Genomic DNA, 22,846 nt, shown 5'->3' on the forward strand with positions numbered 1-22,846 from the left:
CTGTCCGGCCTTTCCACTATTCCACATGATCATGGCTGATCTGATTGTGGTCTCAGCATATTCTCGTGTCTCCTTACCCTTAAATTCTTTTTGTGGACAGTCACACAGAACACCAGGTTCTGTCCAACAGGTTTATTTGAAATCATGAGCATTTAGAGCGCTGGTCCTTCGTCAGGTGAAGTGTTATTCTTGACAAAGGAATCAATCTACCTGCACTTTAAAAATATTCATTTTTTTTAATGTCCCTCTCTCTGGGATAGAGTTCAACACCTCCCATTCCTGAGAGATCACTTCTTATACAGGACCTTTTAATTTTAAATTGTACTTCCTGACGAGGAAAAGATCCTCTCAGAATTCACCCAATTAACATCCATCTGAACTGCGACAGATATAGACCCAAGCTTTCCTCATAAAATAACCCCTTCATCCAAAAATCAAGTTAGGTAAAGTTTGTCTGAACCTGCAGTGGCATCTTTCATAGAGTACACAATACTCCAAAAGTGGTTGCACCAGCGCCCTGTAAGTTTCCTATATTTATATTCCATTCCCCTTACAATAAGCGACCTTTGTATTCCAGTCTTCCAGTACTAAGCTGTGACATCGCTTTCCAATGCCTTTGGAAAAATATGAGGTGGTATTTAATGTACACACAGTGTTCAGCTTTTAGTAAACTAAAATTACATAACGTGAGGTCAGAACTAGGGAGTTAACAGCAGGTTTTGATAAACAAGGCCTTATTTTGCAAGCCGTCCTCGGATTGCTGCACGCGAGCGGGGATGTGACGTCACTGTTGCTAGGCAGACCTTGACCGGTGGGGAGGAGCGGCTGTTCCCGACAGGGGCCTGGCGGGAAGGACTGTCGCCGAGAGGAAGTCGGCAGGGGTCCGGCGGAAGGGGTTGGGGTAACGGTAACTGTTCTTGACAGGGGTCCGGAGGGGCGTCTGCTTCGGGAGTCAGCAGGAGGTAAAGCAGGGCTGTTCACGACCGAGATCCGGCGGGAGGCGGGGCGAAGGGCCGCCGTTTTGGAATCCGGCGGGAGGCGGCTGTTCCCAAGCAGCATCCGGCGGGAGGGACGGCTCTTCCGGCAGCTTGCTGTTGATCCTATCGCAGTCACTGCGGCTTTTCTTTGTTCGCCGACGCTGAGAATCGAACGAAAATGAGAGGATTCGGTGGAGACCGTGACCGCGGTAGAGACCGAGGGAGGTAAGAGGCTGACCAGGACCGCATACTTAACGTGCCGGGTGAAAGGAAGCAATTCACAAGGACCGGTTTGTCAAGGAAAAGGCCTCGCACTTCGGCCAGGCCTGTTTTTCCAGGCCCGTGGCCCCTCCCAGGCCAGGCGGTGAATCGTAGCTTTGCCCGGGTTGCGTGAGCCGCGATCTGTGGCGAGGAAGCATGCGACCCTAGCCCGTTTGGCAGCTCCGGGTTTCTGAGAGACCTGGGGTTTGGGATCGGTGATATTCCGGGGCTCTGACCGCCCCTCTGTTGACCGGGGCGCAGAGAGTCTGGGGTTGTGTGCCGTTCCTCAGGGTATGAGGGGACTCTGAGCCCCGGGAGTGGGGGTGGGATGAGTCCGGGAGGGTCTGCGTGACCGGGTAAGGATTTAGGTGCGATGCTTCCGGGGCTGTGCGTCAGGGAGGGGGAGGTGGTGATGACTGTATGCCGTGGCGGGGGAGAATAAAATGGAGGATTCCGTATGATTGGGAGATGGAGGGGGCCGGGAATGAGGGCGTCGGGGTTGGAAGTGGAGGGGGCCGGGAATGGAGATGGAGGTTCGCTTCACGCCGGTCGGATTGAGATTCGGTCCCGCCTTCCGATGGTACTGCGCGCTTATTGGTCGGTGCATGTTTTCTCCACATTTGATTGGGTGGTCTTGGTGTCTGTTTGTGGGCCCAAAGGGTCTTGTGTGACAGATGGTCTGTCCAATCAGTGTGAGTCTGGGAGCGGCCCCGCCTTCCCGTTAGCTAACGTCACTGACCGTGTCCAGTGAGGGGCAGACCTACTGTACTGTGTCTCTCTCCATTACTGTCTGCTTTTGGTTCAGCCATTTTATTGTCAGAGACATAACGCAACCATCCCTGATCTCCCTGAGTCCTCCAATCCCTGTACATCACATCTTTTCAAGCCCCTTTCAGGATCTTACACCTTGGCAATATTTTTTAAAAATGGTTTATATGACATTACTCAGGGTGGCCCAAAGTATTTACCAACTGTACTCATAATAAAATAAATGTCACGTCGGATGTGGGCTTCAAATGCAGACTGCCCTCTGACCTGCAGTTATACCTATTTCTGACTAACCCTCAACCTCCTTTCATAGCAATGGCCCACGGTTTGGTGGAGGGCCGAGCCGTGGGGGTCCTTCCCTTGGGAAAAAATTTGGACAGCCCGGAGAACGCTTGAGGAAGAAGAAGTGGGACCTGGACGAGTTGCCTAAATTTGAGAAAAACTTCTACGTGGAGCACCCCGAAGTGGTTCGATTAAGCCCGGTGGGTATCTGAATATATCTAGTTGAGAAAGGTAATAGTTAACTAAGGTGTCACTAACTTAATTTAATATCAGAATTTTGCTGTAATCCAGGACTTTACAGCAGTGGCCCTATGTTGTATCCAAAAGCGCAGAGGGCTGAACGGCCTCCTCTAATCATTCTGTAGTGGCTTTGACATTAACCCTGATGCTCCAGAGCTTTCCACAGACACTGGGTTATTTTGAGATAAAGTTGTAATTTTGACTTAATTTGAAAGTACTCCATTTGTGGATGCACATGGAAGTTGAAATTATCTATTAAATGAAAATGGGAGTTGGTTAGGAGGGGAGCACTGAGTAGAGATACATGGCAGAATTTGTTTTGTTGTGAAGATCATGTCAATTGCTCCTGTTAATAGACTGAATCTGCATTGTGACTCCAAAAGGACAGAGGGCTGAACAATTTTGCTGACATTGCAGAGTTAAGCACAGTAAATCTTCTCAGGCAGTCTTTAAGGACCAATGATAACTTTCTTCTGGTGTGAATGCTGCAATAACTAAACAATCTGAATTATCTGCACACCCTGCCACAAGTGGTGTATGTACCTTCTAATGTTTGTATTTGTCTCGACCTATCTGAGATGGTTGCAACAATTGGCATCTTAGCTTCTTTTCCAGTTCGAGGGGTCTGGGGCCTTGGGCTTGAGATTTCCACAAGTCAGTTGGGATATTGCATTTTTTTTCAGAGAAGCTTCGAAGAAGTACAAATTTTCGTGCATGATTACTTCAATTTTAGTATCTTGGTGGTAATTTCATCTGCACCAAGGTATGGGGTGCTTGGGTTACAGTAGGTCTTAACTGAAGAATCCACATACTGTGAGTGTCAGTTGATGGATTTCCTACAGACTTGCCATTCACCACCTTTTTTTAAAATGCATTGTGTTTATTGTTTGTAGAGCTGCTTTCTCTCCTATTAGTTTTGGTTGTACTTAGAGCTCAGAATCGCTTTGTGTTTGTAATTTAGTAGCTCCTGGTTATTCTCATCGAACCAATCTTAATGTTTCTTGATAGAGTGGCCATGAATGTCATAATCAGTCATTATTACAATTTGATAAATTAATAGCAGAGACTTTGTGAATATGGTAATAGTAATCATTGCAGTATTGTGACTACAGGATGGTCAGAATTGGTAGTTAAATATACCAGATTAGAAGATCTACAGGCAACCAAAGAAGAAAATGAGTAAACATAGTTGAAGAATAAAATTTTAACTGGCTCTTTGAATAAAAACATTGCTGATAAAGTCTGAGATTACTTCCCAACTGTGATTGCTCAAGAAAGTGGTGGTGAGTCAGCTTCCTAGAGCTATTGCTGGCCATTGCGTGGAGTTACATCCAGATAGAACCAGGATTTTAACACTGCAGTCATTGGAGGAACAAATTAAGATAGTCCATATCTTGAAAAGGGACAAAATGCTGAATTTATATGCACTTTGTATGATTACTGAACATCACAAAGTGCCTTACAACCAATTAAGCACTTCAAAGTGTAGTTACTATTGTATAGTGTAGGAGATGTGGCAGTCCATTTGCACACAGCAAACTCCCACAAACTGCATTAATGACCAGTTCATCTGAGTATTTCCAGCTAAGATAGAATGGAATGTGGTAGAGGTCATAGTTTGAATGGAATCTTAGCAAGTTGCAGTGGTGCCTCTTGCAGTTAGTAAACACTGCAGTTCTGATGAGTCTATACTTGGGGTTCTGAACCTTTTTAAAGTGGTGGATTGAGCAGGTGATGATCATGCTGTGCCCTGATATTGAGATTCTTGAACGTTGTTGGAGCAGCTGTCTTTCAGGTACCTATTACTTGTGCCTCATGGATGGTGGACAGCCACTGGGGAGTTAGGAGATGGGTTGCTCCCTTCAGAATTCCCAGTCTGAGATCTGCTTTTGTCGCCATAATATTTATGGTGTATTCAGTTTGTCAATGGTAAGCCCCAGAATGTTGCTAATGGGGATTTTGAGGATTGTAATGTAATTGAATGTCTGATGCAGTTGTTTAGATTCTCTCTTGTTGGGAGTGCTTATTTTCTAGCTCTTTTGTGGCATAAATTTTACTTTAATCACTTTGGCGATTAAAGTGATTAAAGACTCGAGCAGGCATTGGCAATTTAATTGACAGAATTAAGGAATTGAAAAAGATTCCGCACTATAGGAAATCATCTACAGTACCAATAGTGGAAGAGGTTGCTTGAGTAGGTAGAGATTAGACAAAGACAGTGTGCTTAGAATAAGGTTTTTTTAACAGTACCTTATGTGCTGACACTTCTGATAAACTGGCAAAAATTATATACGTCAAACACTCTGAAGATTACTGTAATATTCTGACTATTTATTATAGTTTTATTTACCCTAGTGTAAATGTACTTGTTGAATACAAAAGACCACATGAAATATCAGCTATTTAATTCAATTTTTGAGTCAATTTCTCATCAAATACCACAGTTTTCCACAATGTCTAAGTAGTGCAAGTGAGAAGGCTCTCTGCTGGTAAGTTTTATATATTTAAGGCAAAGTTGCATTAATATTTGAGTTGTGTCTCTAAATAAATTAAAACAGTGATTTATACACCCCCCTGCATTAAGTTTCCATTATTTAGTGTATTTTTTCATCTATAATGTGGACATCCTGATTATCCAGAATATTTGATCAATCAGCACACTTTTAGTCTCAAGTGCTAGATAATAAAAGTTAACTGTATTTAAATAAGGAGAAAGTGAGGTCTGCAGATGCTGGAGATCAAAGTTGAAACTTTATTGCTGGAACAGCACAGCAGGTCAGGCAGCATCCAGGGAACAGGAGATTCGATGTTTCGGGCACAGGCCCTTCTTCAGGAATCAAATTCCTGAAGAAGGGCCTGTGCCCGAAACGTCGAATCTCCTGTTCCCTGGATGCTGCCTGACCTGCTGTGCTGTTCCAGCAATAAAGTTTCAACCTGTATTTAAATAAGCAACAAACAGTAGCACGTATTGGAAAGGTAGAGACTTTCCTGTGCTTGGGATTGTTTTCTATAGCAGTATGTACTAGAGCAAACAAGAAGTGAGCAATGAGTCCTGATTTAGTTAACGATCGATATTTATCTAATCGTGATCATGATGTGATTGAGTTCAACATGGTTTTAGAAAGGGAAGAATGTAAAATCAGCACTAAGTTTCCAGATTTTATCGTGGTCAGACAGTTTCCCTTGTGAACTGGATAAAATGACAAGTGAGATATTCGGAAGCAAATCTGTTGTGATACGCAACCAAACCCTAAGAAGCAGTAGCTCTGCTAACCAAAATGGATACATACAATTGAAGAAATAAGAGAATATAAAAAAACATAAATGTAGTGAAAAACAACACACACTGGCAAGTGGAAATGATGTGAAAAGTAGTGAGGGGTGTCAAAATAGATAATAAGGAGGAGTGTGAAAAAGAGGGCAACAAGGTTAACTTTGCTTCTTATTTCCCTAATGTGGTTATAATGTGAGCCATTTGAACTGCTGCTCGGCGGATGCTGCCTGAATTGTTGTGCTCTTCCAGCACCACTGATCCAGAATAAAGAGGAACCTCGATTATCCGTATGAGATGGGTGGGCACTATTTTGTTCGGGTAATTAATTGATTTCCTCTGGGGCTCTGAGTTTTATGTGAAGTCTGCTGTTCAGGAGACTAGGCAAAAGCATAATGTGCACGAGACCCCACTTGCTCGCACGCCCGCAGCCCCAACCCCACCCCTGGCCGACCCATGTTGTTCTTGTCCCCCACAAAATCCCGGGGCAACCGGGCTGTACGGCAACAATAAGACTGCTGTTGCCTTTGTGTGGTAAGTCTCCAAACAGTGCACATAAGTGCGCGCACACAACCTTTTGACAAGTTCCACCTCTGCCCTGTACAGGACAATGTTGGAGAGATTGGGGGGTGGTTAGGGTTCACTCTTTTGTAGAACTCCAGGAAAAGTGTGGTGGGTTGGGGGGTTGAGAGAGAGGGTGAGAGGTCAGTGATTTAGAAACAGTGCCTGGATTGTCCAGAACTGTTCTCGGCAGTATTTCAGTGAGCGGAGTTTGTTTTCAATCATTGTACCTGTAAACAAAAGACACAGTCAGGTTGAAACAGCTCTTTGACATAATGTTTCTATCAAGACCTTGACTTCCCCTTTGGAATCTGATATCTGGATAATTGATATTCAGGAATAATTGAGGTTCCCCTGTATTGTGATTTTGACAGTGAAAATCAGGAAATTAAAGAAAAATACTGGTATACTGGAAATTGCATGTGTTGAATTGGTGTTATGATTAAGAAAACTTGGGAAAACAGCAGTAATGAGAAACTAATGATCAAAGGGAGTGATAAATCCCAGGACCAGTTGGTTTTCAAGTTTTGGTTAACTGACAATGTTGTGTGTCTCTAACTGACGTTTTACAGCTCATAGAATTCCCATGGTGTGGAAACAGGCCATTCGGCTGAACAAGTCCACACCGAGCCTCCAAAGAGCATCCCACCCAGACTCACCACCAAATCAAACCTTTAAATCTTTGGACTGTGGGAGAAAACTGGAGCACCCGGAGAAAACCCATGCTGACATGGGGACAATGTGCAAACTCCACACAGACAGTCACCCGAAGTGGAATTGAATCAGTGTCCCTGGTGCTGCGAGGCAGCAGTGCTAACCACTGAGCTCCCATGCCGTCCCTCTCTTGTTTCAGAACCTTCACTTAAATTGAAAAATTAATGTAGATCACTCTGAAGCTGAAAGGAAAGCCAGAGAATTCTGGACCAGTTAGCCCAACCTTCTATTTGGGAAATTCACAAGAGTTTATTTTTTAAACAATAACAACTTTAAAGCTTTCTGCTGTTCAAATAAGGTCACAAGTGAACAATCATTCATGACTAATGAATATAGGCTGAGTTAAAAGTCAGTTACCTGATGAAGGAGCAGGACTCTGAAAGCTAGTACTTCCACTTAAACCTGTTGGACTATAATCTGGTGGTGTGATTTTTAACTTTGTCCACCTCAGTCCAAACCAGCACTTCCACATCATGAATCACCTACCTTTGTTCATCTTGAGCTTGCTTTGTAGTTCAGACAGATCATGTCCACTCAGTTCTCTCTCTCTGCAATTTTTTTCTCCTTGATATCATCAGTATGCTGAAACCTACCAATTTCTGTCTTGGGTATGTCAGTTGACTGAGTTTCTACTGCCCTCTGGAGTTGGTGATTTGAACTTTTTGAAGAGGTAGTTCAAGTAATGGAAAGGATGTCATTTCCTGTGGGTGTTTATGTGGACTTAAGGCATTTGGTCAAAGTTCTTCAAAACACAGCTAAAGTTGCAGCTTGTGGAATAGAAGAAGATTATTGACCTGGTTAGGAAATGGATTGAGCAGTAAGAGACAAGAGAGTAGGGATAATGGGCAGGATTAATGATATTTTGTAGGAGTGTTGCAGCCTCAGCTATTCACCATCATTGTTAGTGACTCATAATGGGGCAGAAAGTCATATCAGATTTTGCTGATGATGCAGATGTTATGTAAACTGTGTAGATAGTATTACAAAGTAATATAAAAAGGTTAATTGAATAGTCAGAACTAAATTCAATCAAATAAAATTTAATCAAGTGTGAAGTGATTCAATTTGGCCCTAAAATATTTAAATGGGTCACTTTCTCTGGAAGTGGAAAGCTAGAAGCAATGGGATCTAGATCACTAAAATGTCCTGAACAGATCAAGAAAAGCTGATGGGATGTTGACTTTTCTGACTAGAATATAAGGGTTAAAGTGGCACTTCAACTGTACAAAACATGCTTAGACTGCAGCCAAATGCAATGGGCAGTTCTCGGCACTATTTTGGGAAAGTTATCTTCGTGTTCAAGAATGCAGAGAAGAGAGTTACCAAAGTAACATTTTTTTTAAATTAAAAGGCAGAATTACACAGCTTACCTGAAACTAGAGTACAATTACTTACACTCTTAGGAATTTTTAAGTACAGAAATCTGTTTTGTACTTTCTCCCAACCTGGGACTGAAAGTCAGATAAATTTTTAAAATGGTCAATTTTGGTGACAACACCAGGAAAAGCAATGTTTACAGTATGTTACCCCAGTGAATTGTGACAGTATCTAATCCCCTTATAAACTCTCCCTTACATACACTCTGTCACCCATAGGCAGCACGGTGGCTCAGTGATTAGCACTACTGCCTCACAGCGCGAGGGACCCTGGTTTGATTCCAGCCTTGGGCGACTTGTGGAGTTTACACATTCTCCCCGTGTCTGTGTGGGTTTCTTCCCATAGTCCAATGCTATGCAGGTTAGGTGAATTGGCCATACTAAATTGCCCGTAGTCTTCAAGTGCATCAGTCAGGGGTAAATGTAGAGTAATTGGGTGGGTTCCTCTTCGGAGGGTTGGTGTGGACTTGTTGGGCCGAAGGGCTTGTTTCCACACTGTAGGGATTCTATGATTTACATGCACACACGTGTGTGGGATTGGGGAGGGGGAGCCATGGAAAGATGCAAAAGCAGTTCAGTAGTCTCTATTCACAAGATCTGTTGAGTTTGTGCTGGTCAGAAGGTTTCATCTTGATCATCCTTTTCCAAATTGCTTCTGCTGGTTTGCAAGAGGCACAGGATGACTGATTCACTTATAAATAGTCTCTGACTTCCCAATTAAAAGTCGATTTACAGTAACTACTGAATGAAAGGTAAACCAGATTTCTTCAGAGAGCAGAGAGACAGCTCCTGAGCTAGTAGAGATCTGATCACTTCTCTATGTTGTTCACAGCCTTCAAGTACTCAGTTATCCAAGAACCAATCACACAGTTGCGAGTAAGCAAACGGCCTTTGTCATCAGTCACTGGTCACTAGTCCATAGACCAAAGTTGAATACAGAACTGATTGGATTCAGTTCATCAAAGTCAGCATGGCTTTATGTATGGGAAATCGTGTCTCACTAACTTGGTTTGTTTTTTGAAAAAAGTGATGAAGATGATTGAAGAAGGCAGAGGGGTGGACATTGCCTATATGGATTTGAGTAAGGTATTCAACAAGCTTCCACATGGTAAGCTGATTAGCATGGTTAGATCACATGCAATACAAGGAGAGCTAGCCACTTGGATACAAAATTAGCTCGAAGGTAGGAAACAGAGGGTGGTGACGGAGGGTTGCTTTTCAAACTAGAGGCCTGTGAACAATGGTGTGCTGCAAAAGTTGGTACTGGGTCCACTGCTTTTTGTCATTCATATGAATGATTTGGATGTGAATGTAGGAGGCATTATCAGTAACTTTGCAGATGACACCAAAATTAGAAGGGTGTAGTAGAAGGGCATCTCAGAGTACAAAGAGTCCATGGGCTGTTGAACCAAGGAATGGCAGATGTAGTTTAATTTAAATAAATGTGAGGTGTTGCAGTTTGGTGACACAAATTAGGGTAGGACTTGTATACCTTAATGGTAAGGTCCAAAGAAGTGTCATATTGCCAAACAGAGATGTTAGGATGCAGGTTCATAATTCCTTGAAAGTGGAATCGCAGATTGAAGAAGACATTTGGTGTGCTTGTCTTTATTAGTCAATGCATTGAGTATCAGAGTTGGGAAGTCATGTTGCAGCTATACAGGACATTTTTGAGGCCACTTCTGGAATACTGTGTTCAATTCTGGTCTCCCCGTGACAGGAAGAGTGTTGTGAAATGTGAAAGGGTTCAGAAAAGATAGGATGTTGCTAGGGTTGGAGAAGTTGAGCTTTAAGGGAGTGGCTGAATAGGCTGTTGGCTATTTTCCCTGGAGCATCGGAGGCTTACAAAATCATGTGTTTTCACTGGGGTGGAGTAGTCTGAAACTAGAGGGCATAGAGTCATAACGATGTACAGCATGGAAACAGACCCTTCAGTGCAACTTATCCATGTTGACCTGACCTGACAGAATTAAAAGGGACCTAAGGGCCAACTTTTTCATCCAGGCAGTGGTGCATATATGGAATGAGCTGCCAATGAAGGTGCTGGAGGCTGGTACAAGTACAGCATTTAAAAGGCATTTGGATGGGTACATGAATAGGAAGGATTTAGAGGAACATGCTGGATTGATTTATAATATCTGGCCACCTTAGACAAGTTGGACACAAGTTTCTGTTTCCATGCTGTACATCTCCCTGGTTATCTGTAGCCTTATCTTCAATTACTGCTTCTTCAAGCATGCTTGCAATGTGTGCCAGATTACTTGCTTTTCAAAGTATGCAGCAACTGGGGTTTTTAAAATCGTTTTGTAGTTTGGTCCACAATTCTAAAAAATTAAACTAAAAAGCCTTAGGATAGGGAACCTAGAGCTAGGAGCATAACCTGGAAATTAGATGTGGACCCATGAGAAATTGGAAAATGCTTCTACCCAAAATCTGGTCGAAATTTCTCAGGGTGCAGAATGTTCTCAAAGCGGGGAGAGGCCAGCAGGTCATTGTACACGTTAGAACCAACGACATCTGAAGGGAAAAGGTTGAAATTCTGAAGGGAGATTAGAGAGTTAGGAAGTAATATATCTGGATTCCTCTTGGTGCTACGAACTAGTGAGGGCAGGAATAGGAGGATAGAGGAGATGAATGCATCGGAGGAGGAGCTGGTGTATGGGAGGAGGATTCACATTTTTGGATCATTGGAAGATCTTGGGGTGGAAGTGACCTATACAAGAAGGACAGATTGCACCTAAATTAGAAGAGGACTAACATACTGGCTGGGAGATTTGCTTGAGCTGCTTGAGGATTTAAACAAGTAAGGTGTAGGGGTGTGACCTAGAGAGATAGTAAAAGAGGTCAATCTGACACTGGTACCGTTGAGAAAAGAGGCGAGTCAAACAGGCAGGGATAAAGCAGAGAACAAGGTAGGAAAGATCACTTAAACTGCATTTATTTCACTGCAAGAGGCCTAACTGGGAAGGCAGATGAACTCAGGGCATGGTTAGGAACATGGGACTGAGATATCATAGCAATTACAGAAACATGGCTCAGGGATGGACAGCACTGGCAGCTTAATGTTCCAGGATGCAGATGTTACAGGAAGGACAGAAAGAGAGGCGAGAGCAGAGAGAGTTACGTTTTTGATTATGGATAATATTACAGCTGTACTGTGGGAAGATATTCCTGGAAATACATCCAGGGAAGTTATTTGAGTGGCACTGAGAAATAAGAAAAGGATGGTCACCTCATTGGGATTGCATTATAGACACCCCTAATAGTCAGAGAGAAATTGAGAAACAAATTTGTAAGGGTATTTCACTTATCTTACGAATAAAAGGGTGGTTATGTAGGGGTTTTTAACTTTCCAAACATATACTGGGACTGCCATAGTGTTAAGGGTTTAGATTAGATTAGATTACTTAGTGTGGAAACAGGCCTTTCGGCCCAACAAGTCCACACCGCCCCGCTGATGCGCAACCCACCCATACCCCTACATTTACCCCTTGCCTAACACTACGGGCAACTTAGCATGGCCAATTCACCTGACCTGCACAGCTTTGTGACTGTGGGAGGAAACCGGAGCACCCGGAGGAAACCCACGCAGACACTGGGAGAATGTGCAAACTCCACACAGTCAGTCGCCTAAGGCGGGAATTGAACCCTGGTCTCTGGCGCTGTGAGGCAGCAGTGCTAACCACTGTGCCACCGTGCCGTTTAGATGGAGATGAATTTGTTAAGCATGTACAAGAAAGTTTTCTGTATGTAGATGTACCTACCAGAGAAGGTGCAAAACTTGACCTACTCTTGTAAAATAAAGCAGGGCAGGTGAATAGTTGCATTTTAAAGTTGTTACTCAGGTGCTGGGTGTAAACCTCACCCATGGTATTGTTATGATACACTGGGATAGCCTGCCTGGAAAAGAAGCTCTGTATTTTGGAGATGTTGCAAAAGTTTAGAGGGTGCTGCTCATGTGGTGGTTTTTGAGCCTGGAAACCTGTATTCACCGGAGTTCCTCCCTTATTGTTTGTAGTTTATAGAAATGACTTTAATGTAGGGGGTTGATCAGTAAGTTTGTGGATGATGCAAAGATGGGTGAGGTGGTAAACAGTGAGAAGGGTAGCCTTTACATTTACAGGAGGATATAGACCTGGTCAAGTGGACTGATCAGTGGCAAATGGAATTCAATCTAAGCATGCGATGATGCACTTGGATAGGACAATCCACACAAGTGAGACTGGAAGGCACTGAGGATCAGTAAGCCTTTGGTATACATGTCCCTTAAGTAGCAGGATAGGTAGATAAAGTAGTCAAGAAAGTATATGGGACTCTTGTCTTTATTCATGGAGACATAGAGTTTAAGAACTGAACTGGAATATGTGCTGGAACTATAAGTAGCATTGGTTAGACCACTGCTAGAGTTTTGCAATGCTAGAATCCATATTAAAGAAGGGATGTGATAGCACTAGTAAGGGTGCAAGGAAGATTTACCACGATGTTGCCCGAGTTGAAGAGTTTCAGTTATGCAGAGATTAGACAGCCCAGGAGCAGAGAATTTTGAGAAAGGAATGTGATTGAGATGCATAACGTTGAGTGGCATAGATAGGAGGAGATTTTCGCCTTGGTGGACAGATCAGTGACCAGGGGCAGTAGATTTAAGGTAAGGGACAGGAGGTTTAGAAAGGATATCAAGATAAGACATTTCACCCAGAGGGTGTTGGGAATCTGGAACTCACTGCTTTATGGGTGTTAGAGGCAGAAACCTTCAAACCATTTGAGTGTTTAAATGTGTACTTGCAGTGCCAAGAGAAACAAGGCTATGAGCCAAGTGCTGGGAAATGGGTTAAGAATATTTAGGTGTTTTCTGACTGGCGCAGACTTGGTGGGCCAAAGGGCCTTTTGTCGGTGTTGTAGTTCTGACACTTCTTTGTCATTTATGTCACATTTAAAACACAAAAATGCATGGTCCTTACAGTATGTTAATTTGAGAGTTTAGCTAGACATTGACAAACTTTAGAATTTATTTGAAGTGGTAAGTGGGTAATCCAAGATGGAGGATGGGGAACATTTCTGGCTGTAACGGGCTGCTCCTTTTTTTTTTGAGGTAGTTTGTGTTGGAGGTGATTTCCTCAAAATCCAGGAGCAGCAATTACTGTTTTATATGGTGTTGCAATTGTTATGGAACTTTGGGAAAAAAAGTCAAAACAACAGCACTTTTAAAAGGGGGAAAGACAGACAAAGGCAGCAAGCACATGGTCTGTAAGGGAAGAGAGAAAGAAATCCGCACTGCTACCTGACACAGCAGTGATTCTGCGCAGTTTACGGCCTTTGCTGTTTGAATTCATGTATCGCTGAACATTGGAGTGCGTCTCTGAAGACTTAACAAACAGTGAAATTCACAATTGATCTTGGAGAGATCAGCCAAGTTTCCAGTATCAAGACTGGCTCTAATGTAGTGAGGGGTACTTTTAGATTACATTACAGTGTGGAAACAGGCCCTTCGGCCCAACAAGTCCACACCAACCCGCCGAAGCATAACCCATCCATACCCCTACATTTACCCCTTCACCTAACACTATGGGCAATTTAGCATGGCCAATTCACCTGACCTGCACATCTTTGGACTGTGGGAGGAAACCAGAGCACCCGGAGGAAACTCACGCAGACACTGGGAGAATGTGAAAACTCCACAGTCAGTCGCCTGAGGTGGGAATTGAACCCAGATCTCTGGTACGTTGGGTTCCAAGAGATCAGTTGTGATAGGGGACTCTGTAGTCAGTAGCTCAGACAAATGTTTCTGCAGCCAGCAGTGAAAAATCAGAATAGTATGCTGCCTCCCTGGTGCCAGGATCAAGGATGTCTCCGAGGGTGCAGAACGTTCTCAAGGGGGAGAGAACCCAGCGGGAAGTCATTGTACACATTGGTATCAACGACATAGGAAGGGAAAAGGATGAGATTCTGAAGGGAGAATGTAGAAAGTTAGGCAGGAATTTAAAAAGGAGGTCCTCGAGGATAGTAATATCTGGATTACTCCCGGTACTACGAGCTAGTGAAGGCAGGAATAGGAGGATAGAGCTGATTAATGCATGGCTGAGGAGCTGGTATATGGGAGGAGGGTTCACATTTTTGGATCATTGGAATCTCTTCTGGGGTAGAAGTGACCTATACCAGAAGGACGGATTGCAACTGAATTGGAAGGTAACTAATATACTGGCTAGGAGATTTGCTAGACCTGTTTGAGATGATTTAAAATAGTGGGGTAGTGAGGGGGGACCCAGAGTGATACTGAGGGAAATGATCAATCTCTGACTGGTACAGTTGAGAAAAGGAGCGAGTCAAACAGGCAGGGACAAAGCAGAAAAGAAGGTAGGACTGATAGATTAAACTGCATTTATTTTGATGCAAGAGGTCGAACAGGGGAAACAGATGAACTCAGGGCATGGTTAGGAACATGGGACTGGGATATCATAGCAGCTACAGAAACATGGCTCAATGATGGACAGCACTAGCAGCTTTATGTTCGAGGATACAAATGCTACAGCAAGGACAGAAAGGGAGGCGGGGGGGGTGGCAGTTTTGAAAGGGAATAGTATTATAACTGTAATGAGGGAGGATATTCCTGGAAATACATCCAGAGAAGTTAGGTTGAACTCAGAAATAAGAAAGGGATGATTGCCTCATTGGGATTGTATTTTAGACCCCCTAATAGTGAGAGGGAAATTGAGAAACAAGTTTGTAAGGAGATTTCAGTTATCTGTAAGAATAATAGGGTGTTTATGGTAGGAGATTTTAACTTTCCAAATATAGACTGGGACTCCCATAGTTGTTAAGGGTTTAGAAAAAAAATTACAAGAATGTTGCCACGGTTGGAGGATTTGAGCCATAGGGTGAGGCTGAATAGGCTGGAGCTGTGTTCCCTCGAGGGTTGAATTCAGAGGTTTATAAAATCATGAGGGGCGTGGATAGGATAAATAGACCAAGTCTTTCCTAGGGTGGGGGATTCCAGAACTAGTGGGCATAGGTTTAGGGTGAGAGGGGAAAGATGTAAAAGTGACCTAAGGGCAACGTTTTCACGCAGAGTTTAAGAATGTGTATGGAATGAGCTGCAGAGGAAGTAGTGGAGACTGATACAATTGCAACATTTAAAAGGCATCTGGATGGGTAAATGAATAGGAAGGGTTTAGAGGAATATGGGCCAAGTGCTGGCAAATGGGACTAGATGAGGTTGGGATATCTGTTTGGCATGGACGAGTTAGACTGATGGGTCTGTTTCCATGCTGTACATCTCTAATTGGCTAAATTACAGAGGTTTTACCACTGAAAGCTAGGATCTCTCTCTCGCTGCTTGCCATGCGTCTGGGGAACTTGTTAGTAAATCTGAGCTATTTTAATTGAAACTGCTTTTTGACTTTGTTGACAGTATGATGTCGAAGACTTCCGCAGAAAGAAAGAAATTACAACAAAAGGAACAGACTGCCCAAAACCAGTGTTCCAGTTTCACCAAGCAAACTTCCCTTGTGAGTGTCTGTGCGTGCAATGAAGTTTTTCCTCATTGAGGTTTTTCTTGACTGTGATCTTTTGCTTCCTGCTTTATTTTAGTATATTTAAAGTGTGTGTGATATGTGCTTACATATAAAATCTAAATATGTTTGAAGGGAGGCTTTGGACTCTGGATTTAGAATCATGAGTTATCTGTTGTGTCTGACCTTGAAACAGATGAATTATGTAATTAAGATTGTCAGCAAGTGTACAACAATGAGATCACATTAGGTAATGGATTCCACACAGGTGTATTTAAATATTGTGGTTCTAGTTTACTGGAGATCCAAAATCACCATAGATTTGGGGCTTGCTGGGACCCTTTTGTTCACATTATTCCTATAAGACTAATGAATTGCATTCTTTCAAATGGTCACTGGCTGTAATGTTGCACAGACCTAATAGCTATAGTTAAGTGATTTACTAAAGACTGCCTGTGATGGGCTTTTAAACACCAAAATTAGGAAATACAGGCCAGATTTAGCAGCTCTGCATCCCATATTGAACTTCTTCAGAGCTGGAAAGAAATTACAACAGAATTATTTAAAAAGGACTAGAACGCAGAAAGGAGAATAAAACACAGATATACATGTTATCAGAAATATGGTGGAAAATAGGCAATTGTTATATATTTGAAGTGGTATTAATTAGAAAAATAATAACACTTTACGAGGTCTCACAACCACTTGTGTGTTCCCTCTTGTCTGTTCCATTCTTTTTAAGTACTGTTAATCTATAATTATTATCTTCTGACAAAGCTGCCTGAGGGTTTGATTTCCAAGACCTACACTTTTGATGATTGAAAATGTCCTTGTGAATGGTTTTCTTTTCCTAGCCTATGTGATGGATGTTCTGTGTTCACTGAATTTTGTGGAGCCGACACCAATCCAGTGCCAGGGCTTTCCAGTGGCACTTAGTGGGCGTGACATGGTCGGAATTGCACAGACTGGATCTGGCAAAACGCTGGCTGTAAGTATTTGCAATTTTCTTCCATTAAAATGTAATGATTCTTGGGTAGGTTAATTATAACCTATTTAAATTACATCAAGAAAATGTGTTCATTTGAAGTTATTCAGCTTTCATATATATGTTGCCATCTGTGAGAAAACTCCTATTTGGGTATAAAATCCTGCTGGTATTTCTTTCAACATCACTAACTGCCGAAAAGACCAATCTTTTTCTTTTCTCATCAAATTGATCAGATGTGCCAAGGTGTGGCAGATGGAGTTTAATTTAGATAAATGTGAGGTGCTGCATTTTGGGAAGGCAAGTCAGGGCAGAACTTTCATAGGCTTAATGGTGAGGTCCTGGGGAATGTTGCTGAACAAAGAGACCTTGGAGTGCAAGTTCATAGTTTCTTGAAAGTGGAGTTGCAGGTAGATAGGATAGTGAAGAAGGCGTTAGGTATGTTTTCCATTATAGCTTAGTGCATTGAGAATAGGAGTTGAGGGGTCATGTTGCGGCCACTGGTGAGGACATTGGTGAGGCCACTTCTGGAATACTATGTGCAGTTCTCGTCTCCTTCCTATCGAAAAGATTTTGAGAGACTTGAAAGGGTTCAGAAAAGATTTACAAGGATGTTGCCACGGTTGGAAGATTTGAGCAATAGGAAGAGATGAATAGGCTGGGGCTGTTTTCTCTGGAGCATGGGGCATGGATAAGGTAAATAGGCAAACTCTTTTCCCTAGACTGGGGGAGTCTTGAACTAGAGGGCATAGGTTTACGGTGAGGGGAAAGATATAAAAGGGACCTAAGGGGAAAGTTTTTCACGCAGAGGATGGTGCATCTGTGGTTTCAGCTGCCAGAGGAAGTGGTGGAGGCTGGTACAATTACAACATTTAAAAGGTAGCTTGATTGGTATGTGAATAGGAAGGGTTTAGAGGGATATGGGCCAAGTGCTGGCAAATGGGGCTAGGTTAATTTCGGATATCTGTTCGGCATAGATGAGTTCAACCAAAGGGTCTGTTTCTGTGCTGTACATCTCTATGACTTGATAAATGTGTTATTGGCACAGCCAAGGAGAGGTTTTGTTACTCTGGATCTTTGAATTTTTCATTCATGCTTGTCTTTCAGAAGTTTATGCAAGGTTTATACAACTGTATATATATCTGGATTCAGAAAGCGTAGATTCTTTTTAGATATTAATCAGCAAGGCTGTTGGGGAATTAAATGGACAGTTCCCATTTAGGCCAATGCAAGATTTGGGTTAGACATTAAAACTGCCTCCAGAATCGCATTCTTTTCTGACACTTACGTAATTGTCAGAGATTCAGTTTTTCGATCAAGACATTAAAACAGAGTTTTGATTGTTGTCTCAGTATATGTAAAATATGTTATAGTTATTTATAAAGAAAGGCAGGGAATTTTTGGCTGACATTTGTCCCATAACTAAAAATAATTAACTGATCACTCAATTGAGTGCTGCTTATAAAACTGAGACACTGAATAAATACTCACGTTCTCTTTGCTAGTCCAGAATGATCATGTTAGTATAGTTTCACTGGATAATGAAAGGTCCACTGCTGCAAAATGTCATGTGCTGCTGTTGTGCTGGGAGCATTAATTCAGTTAACTGCTTAGATAAAATCACAATGCAGTTTCAGTCCAACTCCCCACAATCATCTTGAGTCTCTGACTAATAGTGCACTCAAATGTTATCAAGAGTTTTTGAGTCATTCATCAAAGGTGTAAAGTAGGACTTAACTCCTGGGCCCTAATAATCTCTCTTGATGCTGCTGCTGTCTCAAAATTCTTTTGCATTCTCATGATGCCACCTTTGCAAGAAATCTCAAATGAATCTAGTGTATTTATCTATTTTGCTTTACTTACAACACAAAATTGAACTTGTTCAGATTGCTTTTGGATAAAGACTCACACATCGGCTGTTGATGAGTAATGAAGCAGATTTATTTAAATAAAACCAAGAACTGCTGATGCTGGAAATCCGAAACAAAAACCAAAATTGCTGGAGAAACTCAGCAGATCTGGCAACATCTGTGGAGAAAACAAAGGGTTAATGTTTTGGGTCCAGTGACCACCTTCAGAACGAAAACTAGTGAGAAAAGGTGTGTGTATGTATGTATATACTGAAGATGAGGGGTAGGCAGGCTAAGGGAGTAAGAGGATGGGTGGAGATAGAACCCAAAGGAAGAGAAAGACAGGCAAACAAAGAGATGGGTATTGGAGGCCAGGAAAGGAGAAAAATTGAAAATGGGGCTCATAAGTGAGAATGGGTTGGCTGTGCTGTGCTGAAATGATGACAAGGCCTGGGCTGTGGGGGTGGGTATAGAACAAGGAAGAAGGTCTTCAGGCCCTAAAGGTATTGAACTCAGTGTTGAGTTCTGAAGGTTGCGGGGTCGCCAACGGAAAAGGAGAGCTGTTTTTCCACCTTGCTCTCCCAACACCTCCTCACAATACCTACCCATGCAGTCGTAGAAGGTGTGATACCTGCATGTTTACCCACCTATCCAAAGCAGCAAGACATACCATTCAGATGAAGCAGCAATTTGCCTGCATTTCAATCAGTCTTGTCTACTCTATTTGCTGATCACAATGTGGTCTCCTGCATCAGTGGGATGAAACACAGTTTGGGTGACTTTTTGGAACATCTGCGTTTCTGTCTGCAAAAATGACCGAGGTTGCAGTTACACGTCACTTCAACACAGTGTTCCCTGGCCAACGTTTTTGTCTTGGGCCTGCTGCAGTATTCCATTTGAGGCTTAGCACATAGCACACTCTCTCCATAAATACTGCCATACCTGAGTTTTTCCAGCAATTTCTTACTTTGTTTCTATTCTCACCTACTAATGGTCCCCATTATCAGATTTTCTCCTTCCCTAGCATACCATTATCCATTTCTGGTATGTCTTTCTTTCCCTCTCCTCCTATCGCCTTACTCCTTCCCCCACCTTGCTGTCTTCAACATATCTACCACTTTTTCCCAGCTACTACTAGTCTGATGAAGGGTCACTGGATCAAAATATGAATCTTCATTCTCTGCCGAATGCTGCAAGACCTGCTGAGTTTCTCCAGCAATTCCTGTTTTTATTTAAATCTAATATGGCCTGTTCAGTATTGCCCATGTGACTCCAGTATAGGTACTAAGCGATTGTGCTAGAATATCTGAAACATATGGAAGGTGAATCCCATAGTCTATAGAGAAAGAAAACAATGTGGGTGAAAATGGCCAGACGATGGTAAAGGACTTGTTTCAATGCCACCTATTTTCCTTCAGCCTTCTTGACCCCTTCACTACCTAACATCTCACTTCTGCACTTCCCAGTTTCCCACTAGACATGATAGGAATAGTTTAACTTAATATATCTGACAAAGTTGCTGCCTTGCCCTGAACTCCTACTTAGGTGAGACTAACTATGCATCTGCAACTCAGTTTGCCCTCTTTCTTCCAATTTCTTTTAAATGTCCTTCACTGTGTTGAATATCGAATATTGTGAAATGAATATTTGTCTTCGGTCTTCATCCTGGTAAAGGAGACTGTAGGTTTGGAACTCAGTAGAAGGGACTGTGAGGAACTTGCATATTTTGATATAGGAAATAAGGTATTGGAAGTTCTGATGGACTTAAAAATGGACAAATCCTCTGGCCCAGATAAATTGTGTCCCAGGCTGCTGTAGCAGGCGAGGCAAGAAATTAGAGGCTCTGACACAGGGAGATCATGCCTACCAAATCTGTTAGAAATTTTCGAAAAAGTGAGTAAGTGTATGGATGAGGGAATTCAGTTGATGTAGTTTATGGATTTTAGCAAAGCTTTTGACAGAGTATCACATGGATGTTAAAAGCACATGGAATTCAGGGAAACATGAGATGGATCTGAAACCGGCTTAATAATAGGACACAAAGGGTGGTAGTAGAAGGCTGTCTGCATGGCTGGAGACTAGTGTCCAGCAGTGCCACAAGGATCGGTACAGGGATCCTTATTGTTTGTTATATGTGTAAATCATACGGATGAAAATGTGGGAGGAATGTTAAGCAAATTTGTGGTTAATTGTAAAGAAGATGGTTGTAAGTTACAGGAAACTGTAGATGGGTTGGTTGGATGGGCAGATGATAAGTGCAAGGTGATGCAGTTTGGAAGAAGAAACAAGATGAGTGAGTATTTAATGAGTGCCTGGACACTGGGTATCTCAAAGGAATAGAGCGATAGAGTCATAGAGATGTACAACATGGAAACAGACCCTTCGGTCCAACCCATCTATGCCGACCAGCTATCCCAACCCACCACAGATTACTGAAGTCAGCCGAGCACATAAATAGGATAGTTAAGAAGATATGAGACGTGCTTTCATCAGTCATGCCATAAAGTATAACAGCAAAGATGTAATGTTGGGATTTGTACAGGAAGGATGTTACAGCACTAGAGAGAGTACAGAGGAGGTTCATCAAAATGTTGCATGGGTTGGAGCAATTGAGCGAAAAGGTGAGATGAGATAGTCTTGAATTATTTTCTTTATGGTAGAGAAGGCTGAGGGGGGAGCATGATTAAGGTGTATAAAATTGAGGGTATCATTAGGGATAGTAGGGAGCAGCTGTTACCCTTGGTTGAGGGCTCAGTCAGGAGGGGACATAGTTTTATGGTGAAGGGCAAGAGATTCAGAGGGGATTCAAGAAAGCAATTTGCACTCCGAAGATGGTAGGAATCTTAAAGGCACTGTCTGGAAAGGTAATGACGGCTAGAAACTTCACTTTTAAAAAAAAAAATTGGATGAACATTTAAAATATCATAACATTCAAGGATCTGGAACAAATGTAGGAAATTGGGATTATCGCACATTTAGTTGTAGTTATTGTCGGTGCATACTTGATGGGCTAAAGGACCTTTCTGCAATAAATAACTCGATGACTCCACTGGAATCTTGGGTTGCTGGCATTTTTTTCATTGTTAGCTGCCTTTGGCATTAATTTGGGCCTCTCTAGCTAACCCACCGTAGGTCTGTGGTCCTGTTTCCCTATCCCCGTATCAGGTTGAAGCAAACACTCAAAGACAGTATGGCTTTACCTCCTCCATCTTTATTCTGGACCCTGGAGGGAGAGAGAACAATCGCCTATGTGCAGAGAGACATGAGTTCTCAGTCTTCTCTTGAACAGCAGATTCTTGAGGAATTATATGGTCACTTACAGGGACCAGCTTCCAAATAAGGCAACATCTATATTGACTAGGTGACCGTTACAATCAGCGACCATCAACAGTAATGATTAAGCCATCTGGCATTATACAGTGGATGTTCTTAACCTTGTTAACTGGCATTACATAATTGATGATTTTCACCTTTTTAACTGGCTTTACATAATGGATGCCTTTCACCTTGTTAACCAACTAGGAGGAGAAAGTGAGGTCTGCAGATGCTGGAGATCAGAGCTGAAAATGTGTTGCTGGAAAAGCGCAGCAGGTCAGGCAGCATCCAGGGAGCAGGAGAATCGAGGTTTCGGGCATAAGTCCTTCTTCCTGAAGAAGGGCTTATGCCCGAAACGTCGATTCTCCTGTTCCCTGGATGCTGCCTGACCTGCTGCGCTTTTCCAGCAACACATTTTCAGCTCTTGTTAACCAACTACCCTTGCCTTCAGCACCTTATTGTTTACTGCAAGTCCTTATCTGGTCAAAGTCATGCTAGCTGAGCCTTTTGTTATACAACTCAAAACTTAACTCTTTCCCTACCTGCTCATACCTTACACACTTTCTCAGGTCAACTGGTTGCACTCTTACCTTGAGTCACAGTTTGAGTCCTAATCCATTCCAGAAACTGAGTGAAGCAGCTACAGATGGTTGCATACACTGCATAGTACTGAGGAAATCAGTGATATCACGTTGTATCAGTAGGCACAGAGCTCTTGATGCCATATGCATTTAAAGTTGC

The 22,846-nt window shown here is 42.5% G+C and overlaps 1 protein-coding gene across 2 annotated transcripts in view; it reads left to right on the forward strand.

Annotated features, from left to right (window-relative positions):
* Positions 1-386: 386 nt before the first annotated feature.
* Positions 387-22,846, forward strand: part of LOC122542344 (probable ATP-dependent RNA helicase DDX17) — a 45,002-nt gene continuing 22,542 nt past the window's right edge. The window contains exons 1-4 of one of the 2 annotated variants that reach the window (XR_006309780.1): positions 387-1,202; positions 2,320-2,488; positions 15,856-15,952; positions 16,810-16,943. Coding sequence is in view for 1 of the 2 variants with exons in the window: in XM_043680022.1 (XP_043535957.1) it covers positions 1,156-1,202; positions 2,320-2,488; positions 15,856-15,952; positions 16,810-16,943 (447 nt within the window). In the remaining variant the exon portion in view is untranslated. The remainder of the gene's footprint in view (positions 1,203-2,319; positions 2,489-15,855; positions 15,953-16,809; positions 16,944-22,846) is intronic. The other variant, XM_043680022.1, reaches the window with a different exon arrangement.

The sequence above is a fragment of the Chiloscyllium plagiosum genome, chromosome 39, assembly GCF_004010195.1.
Source record: "Chiloscyllium plagiosum isolate BGI_BamShark_2017 chromosome 39, ASM401019v2, whole genome shotgun sequence".
NCBI lineage: Eukaryota > Metazoa > Chordata > Chondrichthyes > Orectolobiformes > Hemiscylliidae > Chiloscyllium > Chiloscyllium plagiosum.